The 21,740-nt window shown below is 38.3% G+C and overlaps 1 protein-coding gene across 3 annotated transcripts; it reads right to left on the reverse strand.

Annotated features, from left to right (window-relative positions):
* Nucleotides 1-1,048: 1,048 nt before the first annotated feature.
* On the reverse strand, nt 1,049-21,430 carry eif4ba (eukaryotic translation initiation factor 4Ba). Of its 3 annotated transcripts, XM_053482669.1 has the most exons (15): nt 21,383-21,430; nt 17,686-17,826; nt 16,442-16,647; nt 15,454-15,570; nt 15,162-15,216; nt 14,897-15,037; nt 14,582-14,710; nt 13,174-13,362; nt 12,594-12,834; nt 10,359-10,447; nt 10,043-10,265; nt 9,661-9,704; nt 7,087-7,174; nt 6,655-6,727; nt 1,049-2,001 (listed from the first exon to the last, which is right to left on the reverse strand). In XM_053482669.1, the coding sequence occupies exons 1-15, from the start codon at nt 21,393-21,395 to the stop codon at nt 1,921-1,923; spliced, it is 1,830 nt and encodes a 609-aa protein (XP_053338644.1). In that variant the 5' UTR covers nt 21,396-21,430; the 3' UTR covers nt 1,049-1,920. The 3 variants fall into 3 exon arrangements, with proteins under 3 accessions (XP_053338644.1, XP_053338645.1, XP_053338646.1); XM_053482670.1 differs by lacking the exon at nt 6,655-6,727; XM_053482671.1 differs by lacking the exons at nt 6,655-6,727; nt 7,087-7,174.
* Between the last annotated feature and the right edge of the window lie 310 nt (nt 21,431-21,740).

A 21,740-nucleotide genomic window follows, 5' to 3' on the forward strand; every position in this document is an offset into this window, starting at 1 on the left:
CAAACAGTTTTATTTTAGGATACAGCTTTTCATGCCCTAGGGTTAAATTGCAAATTCCTTGATTCCATTTGGGTTGAACTTGGCCTCTTTAAAAATATCCACACAATATACTGATTACAGAAACTCTACATTCCCATGGAGAGGGACGTGCAGCTTTGCTTGTTTTTTTATGGGAATCCGAGGTTACAAACTGCATGAAATCTTCGCTCAGCACTGCATCAAGGAAACACACACGAGTGTTTACACATGGATGTTCATGATTAACGTTGCCTTGCAGTACCATGGATCATGTTCCTTTAAAAGTGCCACTGGGAATTAACGTGTATACGTTTATACTTTGACCTTAATGCAAAGCCAAGTGCCACAGACAAGGCTCTTTATTAGAGATGTGGCTTTTAGGAAGAATAAAGTGCAGGACCTTCTGACTGTCTGTCTACTCAATGTGCTGTAGATAAACTTAAAACACCTTAAAACAGAACGTGGACTTTATTTCTGCTGGTTAAGGTAATACCAGTTTACTGCATAGATAAAACAAACCCTAGGCATGGGATTATTTAAAAATCATTTAATCTCTGAGGTTTATATTGTACTTTAAATAGAAAATTTTGAGATTTGCTAGTTTTAATATAATTTTACATTATCTTGTGGGCAACAATCACTTTTAATCTATTAATTTAAATAAATTCAGTCTAGAGGCGGCACGGTGATGTAGTGGTTAGCAACGTCGCCTTGCACCCCTAGAATCCGAGTTCGATTCCCAGCCAGGCTTAATTCCCGTCTCTGTGTGCATGTAGTTTGCATAATTGGTGTTTCCAAACATGCCCATAATGTGTGAATGAGCCTCTACACTGCCTCGTGCTCTAAGTCTCCTGGGATAGGCTCCACGTCCCCATGACCCTGAATACAGGATAAAGCGGTATAGAAGAGAGTGGGAATTTAGTGTAGACATGAATCAATACTAATATTTACTAAATTATTTTTTCTTTTTTTTTGACATGGCAAACATGCAAAACATAAAACCACAAAATACAGACTGCACAAGAACAACCATTTTTATTAAAACCTTTATTCAGAATGCACACAAACTGCACTGGTTGATTCAAAAAGCAATTTGTCACCAATGTTTAAAAGAACTTGATTAAGGGGCAGCACTTTGTAAATGACTAACTAGCTTTTAATAATTTTACATAGAAAATATTCGTTCTGAGGGCACAGCCGGCCACAGAGGTAGCTCTATAATCTTGTCCATGGAGAATGGGTCTGCATGATAAAATAATTTTAATTAAACTTTATTGGGGGAAAGTGCAATAATGGAAGCGATTAAACTGATATGTGGCGTGGAAAATGATTTGCTTTCTTTCTCCCAGTTAGTAAGTCCCATATTATATGCTTTAAGACATGATTTTGCAAGATAAAATGCTGATCTGATCATGCAGGTCCCAATGTCTCTAGAAGCACAGGTTCAGCTGTCCTATCAGTAAGAAAAAAAAATAATAATAATAAAAGCGTAAACCCTGAAAAGCAACAAGACACTCGCCTTTGCTATGACCTACCTTGTGTCATGCCCTGCTTTCATAAACTAGTGCTAGAAACGTGTGTAATGTATACTGGATCAGCTGCAACAAGGGGATCACATTCGCTCATTTTAAACCTCAGGCTTTTTTTTTTTTAATTATTATTAGTTATAATTATCTTAGCCAACTTCCCAAATACCCTTATTTTAATAGGAGGCTGATATTTATTTTCACCATTTGCTTCCACTCAGTCCCAGAAGGTGGTTATAAGAGATTGCCATGTAATTTTACTGCTTCTCCAAGTATATGCGTCAAGGGAGCAGAGCTGGGTCCTTCACTGATGCAAGGAAAAGCTGGAGAATTAATTCATAATTCATTTTTGACCGATGTTCCTGCAGCAAATCCCTCATTCTCCGTTTTCCTCAGTGTCGTCTCCCTGCTCGCCATCCATTAGTAAGGCTGCGTATTTACTGGCTGAGCTGAACTTCTACCAAAAAAGAAAGAATATAACATGTAACCAAACACTAGTATAAAGTCTTCTGAATGCAGATATGACAATATCAAAAGTGGAAGGACAGCTTCTGAATCATCTGAAAAAAAAGAAGAAACAAAATCTTTTGCAAAACCTAAGGTTGTTAATACTTAAGGACAATAATAAATTTGCAACAAAAAAAAGAGGGGGGAAAAGGGCCCCATCATTGACTGCTTAAGAGTTTGAAAAAATAATTAAAAGGTTAAAGCTAAAAATTAGACGATCAGCTTTAATGTAATGTAATCAGTGCTGATATTGTTTTGTCCCACTTACATGTCTGCCTTCTGTATGACAAAACTCTCTGCCTAACTGCCTAGTACAACGAAATATTTTATAAAGTTGAGTATACCAAATGCCTAAATGAGTATCTTATGCCTTGTTTACGCCAAGTTGTACTTCTTTCATTCTCAGGCAAACACACTCCCTGTTCGGTAATCGGAGAGTGAATCACAGTTTAAAAAATGAAGGAAAAAAAAAATTTCTTAAAATGACTCCAGTGCATTAAAATTTACTTACATCATTTCATTGCTGTTATTTCAGTGGTAAAAATAATTAGTAATCCCAGTAAAAATACTCAGTTTAACTGTTCTAATAAATATGTATTGTTGCAGGTGTTTGTTTACATTGAGCAAGTAGCTTATTTTTAAAGTAGCTTATTACATTCACATATAACTTCCTATTACTTTTATTCAAGGTGCAGGTTTAACTCTAGGCAGTTCTCGAATTACTGCAAAAGTGTTCAGGCGCTCAGTACAGTATGTACAGTATACACAGGATACATAGTAGGCTATAGTACGGTGCAAACACCTACACAGTACTTCTGGTTCACAATCTGGCACAAAACTGCTCACAACTTTCCTTCTATTAAACACTTTAATTTTATTTATGGCACAAGCTTTTCATAGTGTACGTCCCATTTATTTAAAGTAATTTACATTTTAGCATTTGGCAGAGACCTTATCCAGAGCGACTTAAATTTTGATCTTAATATACATCTGAGCAGTTGTGGGTTAAAGGGCCTTGCTCAAGGACCCAACAGTGGCAACTTGGCGGCAGTGGGGTTTGAACTTCTGACCTTTTAGACCATAGTCCAATGCATCCAACCACTTAACCACTGTGCACTCATGGTGTCTCTCATGTCCGTTTGTGTTTCATGATTTGAGTGCTTTGTTGGTTCATTACGGTAGTTTTCGTGTGTTCCATATTCTCTGTGTAGATACGGGTAAGCTATTCCATTGGTTGGCTCTGTTATTCCATTCATTGGCTCTTTTGAGTGATGCAGATAGCCACGCCCACCTCAAGAGAAAAAACGCTATAATTGTCAAAAAAAAAAAAACAACAACAACGATGGATCATGTGATGTAATCTGGAACATAACTTACGCCTAACATTTTGCAGATTTAACTTCAGGCAGATACCAAGGATAGGTAAAGTTTAATTAAATTCTGTCCAGCTAGTTTTGTCTGATGCTATGACAAAATCAGCTGGACCGACCGACAGACTGAAATTTTTTTGAACCAAAAAGATTTAATTAAAAACTTGATTACAGTGAGTTTGAAGTGTGATGAAATGTATATAAATCATAATTGTCAAGGAAAAACTCCACGAGATGACAATATGAAGAAACCCGTGAGAGGAAGACTCAACAGGGAACCCAATCTCATTTGGGGGATCTTAGATAGCATGGATTCAGTTAACAAAATGTAATGTATAGTGTTTTTGTCCATGAGTGCACCTTTGAGTAGTTTGTAATCCATTCTGTCCATGTAGCAGATACACATACTGTACAATTTAGGCTTGATATTGTGCAAAATGGGCAAGTAGGGCAATATTTCAAAGGCAAAATAAAATAAAAAAAAACTACTGTAACTTGAAATAACAGTTAAATAAATTAACCTGAATTTCTTGTATTTATCTCAATTTCCAATATTTAATTAATATATATATTTATTTTTTTCTTTTAATAATGTATGGAACTGATGCGACAAATCATACAGCCAAGTTTCTCTTTTTTCTCTCATCATGCATTTTCACGTGCAGTACATTTTTTGGAGATATCCACTTGGCGGCAGGTGAATGCAGTCGAATTGTTTTGTCCTGCGAAGCTTTATCTCTTCATTCAAAAATGCATTGTTAAAAACAGCTGAATTGTTCTATAACATTTATGTACCAAAAGCTCCCTTGTATAAAATGTATTGTCATGGTGAACTACAAACAAAGTTATACTGGGACTTGCGCAGCTTACCTAAGCCTCACCTCTATAACTCTTACCAGGTAAAAGAGAACTGCTGTGCAATGAGCAACAGACAGCTGCCAGGGTTAATTGTCTTGAAAGATCATGTGGCAGCATTTGTAGTCACTTCTATTGCTGGGAAATGGAGTTCAGTGCGGGTTTTCGGTTGTAGCATAGGATGCTGGTTATAATGAAAGCAGGTCAAATAAGAGTGTTTTTTTTTCAGGTGCTACTGGGAAATTTTAAAAACAACTGAAGTGATGCAGCTATATATTTTCAGTTTAACATTATTTCAGTCAACCCAGTTAACTCACTTTTTTCATTAATGTCATTTGTTTACAGAGTTTATTTCTTATTTAATTAATTTTTGCATATAACAATGATTTTCATAACTTCCAGAATTGGCACCTATGGCACAATAATATAAAGAAAAGCTCTGGCAAAAATCAATAATCACCCAATCGTGCATAAAATGTATAAAATTACAGATACATATCAAAAGCTTCAATTAACTTTTAGATTAGAAGAAAAAAATATTCTTTATGACTTGGACATAATTGTTTGTGCCAGACAGATTGGTTTATGGTTTTAAGAAACATCTGCAGATCTCCTGGGATTTCCGTGCACAATAGTCAGCATTTACACAAAATGGTCGTTTAAAAAAACAAAACAAAAAAACCCACACAGACAACGTAAAAATTCAGTAAGCAGCAGGTGCGCAGATAGAAAGGTGTGCCTGGAGATCACTAGTTCAATTCCCGGGTGATACTGTAGCCCTTTCGAGGCCGTGGGCCTAAAGAAAGCTGATTGTCCAAGCTCTGCCAGGAGGGTGGGATAGGAGGCACTTAGTGCTGTCACATTAATCACGGCTCTACAGCCAATCATGGGCATCTGTAAACACACGCAAAAGGAACGAGTGCATAGCGCTGTCCTTCAAGTGTGTTACACCACCCCCAATGGTGTGTGAGTAAGCAGTTCGAAAAGATGCGTCGACTGGCGTCACGTGGTTTGGAGGAAACGCGATAGTCTTTGGCCCTCCCTGACTGACTGCTAGTAGTAGCCTTAATGAGCCCCCTAGTATTTTCTAAGGATTTGGTTACAACTAATTTAGGGAGAATAATTGGTGAAAATTCTTTTAAAAATACACTGCTGATGAGGCAAAGATCTAGACTGAGTTAAAGTGACAAAATATAAGGTAATCCTTTACAACTGACGTGAGTAGAAAAGCATCTGAGAATGCATAATATGTTAAACTTTTAGGTGGAACTGAGACTAAAACTGTAAAATTAGATTAAAAAAGCATCACCTGTTTTTATTAATCATTTAATCTTTTTAAAAAAAAAAAAAATCATAAATCTCTATTTCTGCAGTGAGGTCATAATGTAGCATTAGCAGCATGAGTTTATGGACCCAACCTATGCTGCATAGGCAGGCAGGTGGTGGTGCTGAGGAAAATTTTCTCTTTCCACAAACTGAAACCTTTAACACTATTCAGCATAGCTTAAAAAAAACACAGTGATTACTGTTCCTGACCAAGCGCATCTCTTTAAATATACAATTTAATGGCTACTTCCAGCATGATAGATTCCCCTTGTAACGTACAAGTTGTCTCAAACTGAATCTGGTTCCATGTACATGATGACTTCAGTGGCCTTCTCAATCAACAGATCTGAATCCAACAGGGCACTGTTGTGGGATGTGAGACTGGCAGTCAGGGGCATGAATATGCAGGTCAATAATCTGCTTCAATTGTATGATGTAACATGGACTAAAGTATTAGTATAATGTTCCTAATGGTGGACATTAAGTATTATCAATTAAATGGAATTATTAAAAACAAAAAAAAAGGAGGTTGTTATGGAACAGAAGAGAATTTGAACAGATAATGAAGTTTGGTTGAGGGCCCAACTATTAACTAGAAGATGCCATTAAAATCTGCTCCTTTTACACTTTAAATCATTACCATATGAATATTCTCATACTACAGTGTAGCACGCTCTCAATATATATATATATATATATATATATATATATATATATATATTTTTTTTTTTTCATAAAAGCAAATAGTTTCGAGATGGGCAGCAAGTAAGCAAGTGCAACCTAATTAGGTCTCATTTAGACTGTTTACATTTAATGACTCAATAGTGCAATATGCTGCGAAATACTGATTTTGACAGAACATGCTATATTATACCCACCTCTTCACTTCATTTTACTAAATAAAATAATAAACAAACTGTAAATCACACAGCAGCTACTCATTTAAGAATATCTAGACTAAGACACAGGCACACCCAGACACTAAAATATATATAAGGTCATGGGACAGGAGGTCACACCCAGAGAAAGTGCCTTAGAGCACTGTCACTCACAGGACTAGGAGGTTCCTCATATTTCTTTGGCCCTGGTGCTGGTCTGAGATCTCGCTCTCTTCTGACGTCCTTTCTACAAGCAACGTAGAACAGACTGAAACAGCAGTCTCCGGCATGCATATAAAGCCACACTTAGTCTAATGGCTAAAAACTAACTCTTTTCTTGAGGTTTTTATGGACATACTGCAAGCTGAGTGGTTCAAAGTATGTCATGGATGAACCATTTTGCACAAAGCCCAAGGATTTGAACAAATTTAAATAAATTAGGGCTTAAATACAACACGATGTAGAACAACAGATAGTGGTGGTAATATGGATATAAAATTAGATATGAAACTGTAAAGCCATAAGGCAACAATTTTCATATGCGATATATGGGGAGATGCCAATGGACTCTAGTTCTGCTTAAAATTCCACTCATTAAAGGCTAACCTGTCTGTCTCTTTGCGCCGGTCTTTCCCTGCTGTCAGAGCTGTAGCCCCCCCACGGCCCCGACGTGGATGATCTTCTCTATTCTCATCTGCAAGGAGAGTTTGCAAGTATAGACCATTATAGATTTGAAAGAGTTACCCAGCAGGGGGCTGCACTAATATTATATGTCAATTGTTGAAATGCAACATTGACATAAGTAATAAGTAGCAGACAAGTATGAGTCAAGTGCAATTTCTCTTTAAAAAAAATAAAATAAAGGTTTCTGTACATCAGAAACAAATCAACAAAGACCTATCTTAGTTCACCATGATGTATACCTGCACTGTGCTGTCAAATCTGTACATATATACGCACTGTAAAAAAAATGATTTTTAAAATATCTTGTGCTTAGCATTTGTTCTCTTTCAGGCATGTGTTTTTGATATCTCACTATTGCACACACCACCCCCTTCCTGTCACACAGAAGGAACATTCCGTTAGCCCAGCTGAGACTGGCTGGCAGGCATGATGCGTGCTTCACAGAGGCAGAGCAACTATTCATCTATTTAGTCTAAAATATGTTGCATCTTAAAGCCTCTCTCAAACACCAAGCACAAAAAAACATGCAAAACTGACCTGGTCTTAATGTGTGCTAACCATTTCTCACTATTTTCTGCTTTTGCCGATCTCAAAGAAGTAGTATTAACATAATAGCCACAGCCTTATGCAATGCTCCAAAAGAAAGAAAAATAAATGTAAGCAGAAGAAGAAGTCTGTGTCAAGCACAGAAAAACAAGGAGGAACTGGCATTTTGAGCATGCAGACTCAGCAAATTTGTGCTTTGTGCCACAACATATCTGAGTCACATGTGTGCCCACTTTTAACACAAACATGCCCCCGAAAGTAAAAGGAGAGATGAACATGCACAAAGTCAGTTAAAGACCAAAGTGATATTCATAAGCACATACAGTACCATGCTTGCCTTCAATTAATTTTTTTTATGGTATGCATTTAGGCCTGAGTTTGCAACCAAACTTACAAAGCACCAATTAGAACAGAAAAGTTTTGGTACAGATGTACATTAAATACATAAGTAAGTATGTGAACAATGTCCCTAGCACAGCAGCTTAATATGTGGATGGAGACATTTGCACCTTACTATGAAAAAGACGCTTGACGCGTGTCAGTGAAACAAACAAGAATGATCACCGTTTCTTCGGACTTTACAAATGGATATTTGCTTTGATGTGAACAGGGAGAGTGTAGACCCTTCTTATCTTTTCCTTTTTTTTTTAAGTTGCAAAGGGTCCAAAATATTGCCCAACTTGGGTCCATGCATAAAGCTACTTATATCTCAACTGTCTCCATAATCCTTCAGGTATGGGGTGGAGCGACGTAAATATTCACAGAACATGTAAAAAAATGTATGTGTACTTTACATAGATATACGTATTGGTAATGATAGTCCATTATTGTTCTAGATTTTACCTAGAAGCTAGATAAAACATTTATTCAACAATGCTTTAGTATAGTATAGTGTAGTATATACTAGTGTAGTATAGTGTTTAGTATAAACAAACAAGATGCATGTAATGTGCTATAAGGTAAAAAAAAAGGTCATGAACATCTGATCATCACCCCCGCATGTACACATCCTAATGCAGATTTAGTGCTCACTTTCTGGGAAAGCTTATTTAAAGTGTGCGACACTAATTGCGAGTTCAGGCACTGATGTCCAGTGAGAAGGTCTGGGGAGCAGTCAGTTACCTCATTTCCACTACACTGGTGCTCGGCTGGTGCTGGACTGGGAACCACCGAGAACCGGCCCGCATTTACACTAGACAGGAGCTCAGCGGGAGCTACATGATAATACGTCACAGGCCGCGCCCACTAAACAGAAACGCCCAGGGCCGATGTCAGTTTACTGGATATTCTCCAAACTAGTATGAAAATGTATTTCAGTATCCAAAAGCAGTTTATTCGACGTGTTATAACCGTTGAAAGTCTTTGAGTTTTTTTTTTTTTTTAGTTTATACAGTATTTGGTCGTTTGTTCGTGTGAAGCCTGCGACTATTAGTTCTTCTCTTATTTCCTCATACACTTTTTTTTTCTTAAAGCACTTTCCAATTTCTGCTGAATCTCGGCGAATGTCCAAAATGCCGAAAAAACGCTTTTGTTTCGTCCACGCTCCACATTAACGGACTTTGGGTCTCCGCCATTTTTTTTTTAACGCTCCCTATAACTCCGCCCACTGCTCGTGACGTCACGGGTTCTCGCAACTAGACCAGCAGAGTTTAGGGGCCGGTTCGGTGCTTATTTTTGGGCACCGGCACAAATTTTTTTCTGTGAAAAAGCGCGGCACTGGTTCCAAAATTGGGAAGCGGCACGGGAACCAGAGCAGTGAAAATGGGGTAAGTGTTCCAGTTCATCCCAAAAACATCCAAAAGTGGCGGTTACGGTAAGGGCTTTGTGCCTTAAAGTAAAAGGAAAACTATAATGCTATAAAAGTCTAGACAACCTTAAACTTTGTGGGAACAGATTGGGGAAGATCCATGTTTGGATGTAATTTAAATTTCTTAAAATGCTTGATATTACCTTTGACTTTTTGGGGAACTCTCTCATCACCCGAGCTTGTAGAGCTGAAATCAGACAGACCAAAATGACTGCATTCAAACTCATTGTTCTGACAGGTAGCATTTTCAAAATATCAATGAAATATATCCCAAATTAATTGAGTTTATTGGATAATTATCATTTACTTGCTTATTAACTAAGCGCTTATAATATTTTCCTGTAATTTAGCATAATTTTTTTTAACTGCTGTTCAATGGTTATAGCATGGTTATAAACTCATCACTTAAAATTAACTCTAAATCTGCAGTTCTTGCTCAAATCAGGTCAAATGCTTTTCTCTGGAAGCAAAAAAAAAAAAAACCAAGCAGTGTATTTCCCACACGCTGATTAATTGGACTCTAACCTTTTGGAAGGACCGGATTTCACCTCATGATCAGAAGAGCCACTGCTCATGGCACTTCTCTTCGCCCAGGCATTCTCTTTAGGGGGCGGAGCTGGGACCACTTTCAGGGGGAGCCCATCCTGCTTGGATGATGAGGATTGGCTCCCTGGAGAAGGTGGCTCATCCTCACGCCCACTGAAAACCTCGTTCTCCAAGGAACGCTCACTTTCTCTGCGTCTTGAGCCTGCAATTAAAAGGAGTGAGTTTCCTTTCAAATAATAATAATAGTAATAATAATATATGATGAGCTCAACCATGATAATGAACCAAGATGCACCTCTGCTGGTGGTGGTTCCTGGTTGTGATGACTCGCTTCCTGTTCGTGAGCGTTCTGTTGCTTGGTCCTCACTTCGCCAACTGGGATGCCTGAATTTGTAGGAAAAAACAAAACAAAACAAAAAAAAAAAACACTTATGTTCCCATGTTAAATACGTTCGTATACATTCGAAAAAGCAGTCAGTTCTGGTTTAATTTCAAAATATGATAATTAAGGATTGCGTTCTAAGTGTCATGGCTAATTTCACAGAAAACAATGAAACTTGGGATGTTTTTAAATTTGGTTCCTTTTAGCCCTCAAAACAAACTCAGCAATTAGTAAGCATTTTTATTGTTGTCTTAGTTAAGTTTGCGTCAAGTACACGTTGCAGTTTGCTTAACCCGTGTCTTATAAACACACTTTGATTTCTGCCCTTGTACTTTAGCTCTCTCTGCTTGCCCTAGATAGACCACATGCTACTGAACCAGGGTGCTTAAAATATCCTGTAAATAAATAAAAAATAAAAAGACAAAGCAATATTAATCAATGTCTGTTGTTTTTGTTAATGTCAGTTGTTCCTCTTTGCAAAGTGAGAAAAACATGAAGATTTACTTTAACATTATTAATTGTATTATTGTTTGTCAGGCACTGGATTAATTGCCAGGAAAACTGTAGTGTAGACAGAAAGAGAACTGAGGTCACATCATGGCTGATGTAAAGTCCCTTTTCTGTTGATCCATATTTTGGTCTCCCTTAAGAGAACTGAGTTTGATTTGTTTAAGGAGGTCTATAAGTAAAAGGTACACTTGGGACAATACTGCAGCTCCCAGTGAAATAAGGTATTACTTGTCTGTGCTGGGTTTCTTCTCTATAACCAGAAGGCCTTCAACAATCAACATGATGCTCTTACAGTTCTTTACTGAAGTTAAGCTTTTGTCACATATACATTACTGCACAGTAAAATTCTTTCTTCGCATATCCCAACATAACTGGGATCAGAGCGCAGGGTCAGCCATAATACCTTGCCCCGGAGCAGACAGGGTTAAGGGCCTTGCGCAAGTGAAGAAAACAGTGAAGGAAAAAAAAAAAAGGAACCGAGATCCATATAATCCTCTCATGCCCATAAAGCAGGAGCCAGCAGATCACTAGACTTTAAGTTTTACAAGAAGAGTCTGATATAGTAGGTGATATAGCAAAGTATTTTGCAGCACATGGGCTTAAATGAGGGTGTGGCTAGCTTTCAACAAGGACACTAATGTGATGATGCCATCTACTGGAAATATTTTAAAGTACAAGATTGAGAATGTTTATAATCCAATTTTCAAACCAATGTTTGTGAATCAATTTTATAATAAGTAAAATAATGTAGTAACAGCACACAATTCCCACTAATTACATAAATATTTTTGTTAATGCTTAAATCAGCCATCTATAGTGTGGCAGTAGAAGAATGCATAAACTTATAGTATGATGGTACAGACCAGCAGCTTCAGGTATCGTTTACATCATATAAGGTGATTTTGACTTGTGTCATGATCCCTAGCACCAAGCTGTCTGATCTCCTGGGATTCTCACACATAGCAGTCTCTATTGCACCATCCTGTCTAATCTCTAAAAATAAAACATCCAGGGAGCTGCAGCTCTGCAGAGGGAAATGCCTTGTGGATGAAAGAGGTCTAATGCACTTTTAATAGCAATCCGTCATTTTTTTTTTTAAGGTGTCACAGACTACTTGAATATTGTTCCTGACCATATGCACCCTTCATGGCCACAATCTGCCAATCGCTACGTCTACACAAAAAGTCATGTTAAACAGGTTACATGAGCTTGACAATGAGTTCAGTGCTCTTCAGTGGCTGCCTCAGACATTGGATCTGAATCCACTTGAACATCTTTGTGATGAATGGGACATTTGCAGCAAGAAAGTGCACCTGAAAAATCTCTTAGGAACCTGATGCAATCAAGTCACCACGGACTAGAATTTCAAAAGGAATTATGGAAGCGATAATACAATGGTGTTTGTTTTTAAAGACAAATGAGACCCTAATTTAATATTACTGTTTCTAATAAAGTGCCCAATATGAGCAGTTATGTCCTTACTGTCATCCAGTCACAATGTTCTCTTAGTATTAGTACTTGAACCATGTTTTATCGCTGCTGATGTTACTGAACTATCCAATGAAAGTTTTGCCAAATAAAAGTATCTTTCCCCAGTAAATTCAGGTGATAAAGTTTTTGATTAGATGTTTGATATACCTCTCCCTGGGCTTGCGCTCAGGTCCTCTTCCCTTGTCCTCTTCCAGCTGTCTCTGCAGCCTTTCCTGCTCTTTCTTCAGTCTCTCCTCCACCTCCCGCTCCTTAGCAGCTGTATCGACTGGTTTGGCTCCTCCGAAGATGGAAGCTGATCGACCAGAGGTGGCAGAAGGGGCGCTGCTCTTGTCCTCCTCCTTTGGAACACTACGTGGCTTCAGGTTTAACTTGGGCCTTTGAGTAGGGCCTGAGAAATAAAGGAAAATCTTTATTCTCCCAACATATACAGTCAGATAAAATCTTCTAGGGATATTGACCATAATACGAGAGCATTCGTAGGATCTGTACACAGGAGCTTACAAAGTGCAATCAGTATAATAAAACTGCAGGTAGTGGAACAGGAAGCGCAGAAAAAAATCGACATTGGTAGAGCACAAAAAACATAGGAAGACTAAAGAGGATAAAGCATAGAATTTCTCATCTAATAAAAAATATGCAGACAACACATTAATTCTCATAAAGGCTCCTGTAATTTTGCTATTTTTGTTGGAGTTGTTGATTTAACAAAAACAGATGGTCCTCTTACCTCGGTCCTCGCGTCTCTCGTCGCGTCTCTCGTCCCGTCTCTCATATCTGTCATCACGGTCACCATAGCGATCCCCATAGCGATCTCCATACCGATCTCCACTGCCACGATAGTCATCCCGCCGGTCGTCATAGTCACGCCGGAAGCCACTGCCGAATGGACGACGCCCTCCACCACGAGAGTCAAAACCTAACACATAAAAGACACTTTATCTTACACTTATAACTGCACATATGAAACGCTATGGTTTATTTTGTCTTAGTGCAAAAGCATAATATGGTATTTGTAATGTGGATGTTTTCCTCTATACCAATGCTAAGCTTAAATTTAACATACTTTATTTTCATGTCCAACATACAATTAGAAATTTAATGGATGCAGGCTGATCACACAGCATGTAAAGGTCTCTAACCAGCTAACAGTCTGCACGGTGCTGAACTGTATATCAGCCGGAAGAGGGTGTGCAAATAGGGACTAGAAATCGATTATGAAGATGATGATTAGCCATTTGTCCATGACCACATTTTTCTGAATGAATGAATGTGCAATTTTAGGTTCCCCTTGAGCCACCAAAACATGTCTGACCCCTAAAAACCTGACTCCACAAAACCTGCGAAAGTGTGCTATGATATCCGGAAAGCAGGATATTAGCAGCAGATCCTTTACGTGTTGGAAGTTGTAGGATGGGTCTCCATGGATTAGAGTTGTTTGTCCCACTGACACTTGATCAAATTGTTATCTGGTGAATCTGGAGCCCAGATCAACAACCTTGAACTTTGCGAAGCCGCATACACAGCAAGCTGTAATGCACTGAGAGTTCTGATACCTTTCTATCAGAGCCAGCATCCAGTTTTTTTTTTTACTTAATTCATCTGGTGGTAGTGTTAATGATTTGGCTGATCTGTGTAAGGTGCAGTACCAGTCAAACTTTTGGATGCACCTTCTGATTCAATAGATTTTTCCTTATTTCCAAACATTGTATATTAATACTGAAGACTCTGAAATTATGACAGAACAAATATGGAATTATGTAGACAACAACATGGTAACGTCTATATGGGTTCTTTCATAGTTTGGAGGTCTTCAGTATTAATGTACAGTGTTGAACATAATGAGGAAAAACCACTGGAGAAGAAGTGTGTCCAAACCTTTTACTAGTAGTGTACGTCAGTTGCTACAATACACACTGACTGGTAATAATCAAACCTTGAACCCTGAAAAATTATTGAAATCAACATGAAAAACAGGTGATTTTCTCTGACCAGATGTTTTAACTAGGGGGTTAACTTGCACCCGCCTAATGATTTGAAAATCAAATATGGACCTCTAATGAGTGACTGATGTCATGTTTTGTTATACAACGTCAATAGTTAAGTGTTGGTAATCAGGCACTGTAATGAAGTATCACCTCTATCAAAGTCTCTGCGGTCCCGGTCATCATAGCGTTCGCGGTATCGGTCTCTGCCACTGTCGTAGCGCTCAGTGTCCCGACGAGGGCCATCGCGGTACCTGTCAGAGTCGTAGCGATCTCGGGATCCTACCATACAAGAAAAATTTGAATTCTGTTTAATTTACAAAGTGCACAGACAAAGCAGCTTCCCTCAAAACATCAACAGAAGTTATAACAAGATAAATGACAAATAGTTCCCAACTAAGGAACTAAGTACAAATGCAAACAACTAAAACAAAACTCATTTGTTATAACTGATATGAAATCGCTCACTTTCTCCATAGGCATCGTCCCTGCGTGGCCCTTCATCCGCGTCGGCACTTGGCCGGGCTCGCCAGTCTGAGTCAGTTTTGTCTGGTCCCATGTCAATGCTACGATTACGGTCTCGACCTGACATTGAACGGTCGTCCCTCTCTGTAAAAGAGTGCCCATTTAATTTATGTTTATTAGTTAAACAAATCTGTAAAAGAATTAAGATTACATTAGGGAAGTGTTCAGTTGACGAGACATGCATGCAGCATTTAGTAATTAATCATACCTTTCTCGTTGGATTGATCTGCAATATCAACACGAATGCGACGATTCCCCAAGTTCTAAAGACCAAGAAAAAAAATTGTCATAATGTATCTCAATAAAAGAAAAAAGTTTGGTCTTTGCGTTAAAAAGAAGAAGAAAAAACAGAAAAACAAACAACATCTAAAAAAAAACTTAATAAATAATATTCTTAAATATGAAATTATATTTAGTTACACAAACTTTTCCTCTATTTGGCCAGTAGTATTCAAAAGACTTATACAGTACTGGACAATCATAAAAAAAAAATTTTTCACCTCCTCATTGAGACTAAGTGCACGTAGCAGAGACTCCACATCGTCAAACTCTGCATAGCCAAAGCCCTTCAGTCGCTCCGGGTTACTGGGTTCTCGTGGGAGACGCACTGCACTTATCTACAGGAACAGATCAGATTAAATAAAGCAGTGTGGCAATACTATAACCTCACTGAAAGAGAGAGCTTCTTTTCTTTGAGGGCTGAGTGTCAAATTGTGTTTTATTACAGTAAGCAAACAGGAATACAGTTTGAATAAATTACAAACTGAACACACAGAAGAGACACAGAAATTGTATTAAATTCCTCCCCCCACAAAGCCATTAACTAATAAACAGACTAGACTAGGATAAACTGGATAAGCTAGAGGAACAAACAGACCAAAGTGTGCAGGGCAAAGGTACTTTAAGAATGAGAAACACTGCTCTAGAACAAAAATAAAGATAGTACAAAACACTAGTAAAGTCTACACTATAAACATACCTATAGGACAGCACATATATTGGATATTCAAGTTAGAGATCAATGAAAACAATCAGTCACACGACAGAAATTCAGACTACAATTATAAGATGAAAAAGACGAATTCCAGCTCACGTATCATTTCAAAAGACTGCAATTTATTACAGATAATATATGTACAGCAGGGCATTTAAGTATAGTTAACCATTTACAAATCAATTAAGTATCCGTTTAATTTTTAAATAAATAAAAAAAAGATAAATAAATATTGGAAAACATCCTTTTAGTGAGAACGTTCGTCCACTCATTTGGTGTTAGTTTGGATACATACAGTATGTTTAAATACAACACAGTTGTAATAAATAGTTAAAAATAAATATCACGCAGCCCTACCATCATTTAGGACAGTATTTCAAATTTAACTAATCCCTACATAATTTAACTAAGCATGGCTTTTGAGTCATAAAATAATTATCATAATAATACAATGGGGTAAATGTCGGTTAAAACAAAAACATTAAGCAACTTACACTGAGTCCGTGGAAAAAGCTCTTAATGGAGTCTTCTGTCACATCATAGGGCAGGTTGCCCAGGAAGGCCGTGTATGGAGGGCAACGCGGCAGACGTGAGCGGTCTACATTGGGTTCGCGGGCAGCGCGGGGCGCTGTAGGCAGGATGGAGCGATCAATGGGTGGTGCACGATACGCATCCTCCTCCGTGTGCCAGGACGTAGTAACTGTCGGCAAAAGAGCCAGAAATAAAGCTACACATTTCTAAAACAACTAAAGCCTAGCTGCACACAGATCTTGCAAAAGTGATTATAACACTTATCCTCACTACATTTGCTCTCAGTGTTTTTTACCACTGTATAAATATGAAATACTATTGATGACCTATAAAGCCCTGTAGTATCTATGAAAATTTAGGTCTATTATAATCCACCACCTCGCCTATGATTAAACATTGCAAGTCCTTTATCAGTACCGAAAATAATGTTCAACAATTTTCTCAAATGAAAAGGTGTCAAGAATTAGTCTAGCGGCCAAGTGAGGTTTAAATATTTATATATATAATATATTGCTTTGCCTCTTCGATCGACACAAAAACCCACAGAATAAAATCAGTGGAATTTTACAATATAAAATCTATGATTAATCTCACCTGCATTCCTCTCATAAGTGACTTACTTTAACATGAAATCTATGTAGAAAGTAGGGTTACTTCCTAACCTTTGCTTAAGGCCCACCAATAGCAGCTTGACTGGAGCTACCGCCTGAACAGTAGCCCACAGACTAAACCACTAACCACAAACAAGGAAGTAGCAGTATAGCCTAGTCATTTAGCTAGACGAGCAAGCTGAACACAGTATTACAAGCAACAAAATGTCTATGTGTTGCATACAGTATACAGATGCCAAAATCAATATTCCAGCGGTGCTCATGCAATAGAAACACATTTTAAATGTTAAAAAGTGTCCGATCTGCATTTTTCTCCAAATTCCTTGTGCAAATTAGTCTCAGCACCCACTCATTACTGATCGAAGAGATTATACTTTTACTTTATTGCTTAATAAAATATTTAATTTTCTCACCTGCAAATGAATAATAATGAAAAATACACAAAAAAAACAAAAATTTATTAAAAGCAACACAAAAAGGGAAAAAATTATTTATGTGCTACTGTAACTATTTAGTGACCCGCAGGATCAACAAAAACAAGAAAATTTTAGATATGAAACTGAGACTGTGTATTTTGTTTCTGCTTGTGGTCTCACCGTCTCCCTCCAGATCATCAGTCTCATCTGCCCAGCTGGTAGGTTTTGAGGGGGTGTAACTTGGTACAGCATTGCCCCCACTGTCCTCGGCTAAGAAATCAGTTAGGGTGAGGGTCTTCCCCTTCTTTCCCTTCTTCTTAGCTGCAATAAAAATGTCATATTAGGTAAATGTACATGCAAAATATTTCACAACTTTTCAACAAACTCTTAAACAAAGAAAAAAACTAAACTATAACTTTTATGGGGTAAAAAGCTTGGAGGGCAAAAATTATGTAATCGCAGGAGAACTAAGGCTACATTTACACTGCAGGTCTCAATGCCCAATTCTGATTTGTTGCCTATATCTGATTTTTTTGACCGTCTGTTTACACGTTCTTTTAACTATGACTCATCCGATACACGTGTTTACACGTGCCATACCATCTGAAACATCGCGCATACTTAAAGAGAGGTTCTTGCGCTACACACTAGCCAAGATAGACGACGGTGAAGTATGCTTAACGCTCTGCGATATATGCAAAGTTCACAAAACGTCACCATGGTTTTAAAACAGAGGAGGAGAAAAAAAACGGCATAATTGCAGCCTGCGCATATGCTTCATTCACCTGCGATGTTATAATTCCACACGCGCTTCCACGGGAAAATAACATTATGCCATTAAACCGCGAAGAAGTTGCAGTTTTAATGATGTACAAAACACGACGACTCAGGAAATCCGATCTGTCTGTTTACACGACAATCACATTAACACATATCTGATTTATTTCCACACATGAAAGAGGCCTGAAACTGATCTCGAAATATCGGAATGAATGTGTTTTTTTCCTGTTTACATGGACATAAAACATATCCGATATGTGTCACATATGAGCAAAAAATTGGAATTGGGTCAAATTTACCTGACAGTGTAAACGTAGCCTAAGAGAAACACCATTCAGGCTACAGCCCACACCATAAACACTTGTATCTAGTCAATTCTGAGGGTGACATCTAGTGCTCCTAAATAATAATTTATGATTATATTTTTATGATTTATAGTAGTGAACTAGATCACTTTTCACATCCTTTCCGCACTAATACAGAACTTGGACCAGGTTAGATCTGAATATAGATATTGGCACCACACTTGGCAGGACAGCGGCCAGTGAAATTAATATGGATGCAAATGCACAATGCTTGCCAGCTATATTTTAATCTTGACGTCTTTCATGGAACAAGCTGACCTCTCTGTCTTTTAGTAACTAGGTTTACAAAAAAATAAATAAAAAAATTAAAATTAAAAAAATTAAAAATATATATATATATATTTTTTTTAATGAATAAAACTTTTAATAGAATTATGATGAGAGGATATGCCAAGTTTTTTGGGAGGACTAAAAATGCAACATCAACTGTCATTGCATTGTTAAATATTAAAGCCTACCAGGCACCAATATGAAAATGAAGGCTCTCCAAATGCCTTCTGTTGTTACACCGGTTTGCCAGGGCAAAGATAAGGGTGTGTATAACTTTGTATATTCATTGAATCTTGTTTTCCACTAACATTTTTGGGGATCCTTAAATAAAGTGATTAATTATGAAACAAAACTTTTTTGGATCTTCAAAACAACTTCTGAAACCACATACCATGTTCATTCTTCAGTTATCGATACACAGAGACAAACAAATTAATTGCACATTAAATGTGGCTGTGTTTGCTGCTGACATAAGATAGAGGTGTGCATGGGACCGGCACTCCCACTCGCTCCTGCACACTTCATACTCTTAGCCAATCCAGGCTACTCTAACCACAACCTAGCCTGCTCCCTCACACACTCTTACCAAATTCTTTCCCTGGACACACTCATGACCAGTTCCTGATTGCTCCTAGACACACCCTTTTCCAATTCTTACTTGTTTTTCGACACACCCTTACCCAAATTCAACTTGCTCCTGGACACACCCTTAACCAAATCTTACTTGCTCCTCGACACACTCTTACTCAATTATTGCTTGCTCCTGGACACACTTTTACTCAATTATTGCTTGCTCCTGGATAAGCTCTTACACAATTCTTGCCTGCTCCTGGACACACTCTTACCTAATGCATGCTTGCTCCTGAACACACTCTTACACAATTCTTGCTTGCTCCTGGACACACTCTTACCCAATCCTGCCTGCTCCTGGACAAACCATTTTCCCTAATCCCTGGACCATTCTTTATTTAGCGTAGTGCATTAAAATGTTTGACAGAAAAAACATTAATGGTGCCTTCAGTTATGATCAATTTTAGCATTGTTTAAAAATGAATTCAGGCTTTCCAAGGTTTTAAAACAGTCCACTCTGACAAAACCTACAGAATCACTTGTTATCTAACAAAAATAACATTGATGTTTACTAGACAGGTTAATTTTATTATTATTTTATTTCATAATTTATGATTGCTTTTAATATTTATTATCACATTTTTTCTGTTGTCCTCTCCAATGACACCTGATTGAGCGTTCTGCGTTAACAGAGACTGCCCAGCACAGGCACTTAATGCAAAAGCATGTAAAGGTGTAACATGACAGTACCAACGTTCTTAATACAATCCTAAACTGAATAGGCGAGCACAAAGTCAAAATTCAGTGACTTCAGCGAGTCTGTCATTGCTTTCTAGCTGCCTGGTCAAATCAGACCATAGTGAGAGATCCAGCCTGGCCTGTGCAGCTGCCAAACACAGGCCGAGCTCCTCAACTAAATCTTTTCATTCTTCATGACAGTAAGAATGACATTGTAGTACCGTGGTACTTGTTTATACTGTGATGAATAAATGTTGAAAATGTTCTATTTGCTAAATCTGATGTTATTTAAACAAACAAAAACATGTAGCATGAGCAGCAGTGCTCTCCATTCTGTCTGCTCAGGCACTAATATGGCAGCTGACAGCAGGTCAGAATAAAAACTGGATTTTCAGGACAGAATGTTGCTCAACACTCGGGAAGACTCCGTACAAGATATACTATGACATAATTATGTAAACCTAAATATTTCCCAACATAGAATTATGTGTAATTAAATACTTAATAGCAAGCATTTCCTATAAACCGCATATTTAGAGCGTTAACCGACGCGGCTAAGTAGACCACAGACACATGCTAGCTTGCTTAGTGTGTGTTTTTAGCTTAGCGTAAAAACATTTCACATATCTGCGCGTGCCACGTGGGAAGTTTCTGTAGTCTTTAAAGTTAACGTGAACGAGCCGTTCTGCAGAGTAGCCAGCAGTAAGGCGTTTGGCGGTTAGCAGTTGGTTCGTTAGCGTGCGGAGGCAGAGCGGCTTCCTGCCGTGACGCGGTCCTGTCAACACACTCAACAAGACGAGGATCAGCACAAAGCGGCAGACCGCTAAGAAAGCAATTTTAAAAAAGACTCAAAACGCCAAAATTCCCGATCATTTAACACAACCGAGAATCCAGCTCCACATAGTCTAACAGTGATGTCACGGGCGTAGAGTCGCAGTTTGCAGATGAAGCGTATAGCATGTGCATAGTGAGCCGCTAAGACCATCATCGCCTCCTAACGCTTTCTACAGCACCTCGGAATACTACAAACATGCTCATATCAAGCACCGTTACTAAGTCCTCAGCACTGCAGCACACGACTTAATAGCGCTGTCCGTCCACAAAAACCAAACGCAACGATCCGGCCCGAGCACGGAACCTCTTGTAACTCTTACCTGAAGCCGCCATGATGGAGAGCGAGTGCGTGTCACATGCCCCGGATGGTAACGTCACCACGTTGCTGATGACGTAGCCACTATTTTGTCCATCGAAAGGGAAACCGCTTTTTTTGCGGGGTGTTTTAGCATATAGATTTAATGAATGTATGTATTCCCGGTACGTATGTATACACTGATCAGCCATACCATTATGACCACCCGCCTAAAACGTGTTCTAACACCTTAAACTACACTGGCACTTCCTAGTACTAGACTACACGGGCCAGCCTTCAGCCTCCCCATGTGCATCAGTGAGCCTTGTTCACCCATGACCCTGTTGCCAAATCACCTGGGCCCGGTTTTTCAAAAGTAATCC

The sequence above is a fragment of the Clarias gariepinus genome, chromosome 22 (assembly GCF_024256425.1).
Source record: "Clarias gariepinus isolate MV-2021 ecotype Netherlands chromosome 22, CGAR_prim_01v2, whole genome shotgun sequence".
NCBI lineage: Eukaryota > Metazoa > Chordata > Actinopteri > Siluriformes > Clariidae > Clarias > Clarias gariepinus.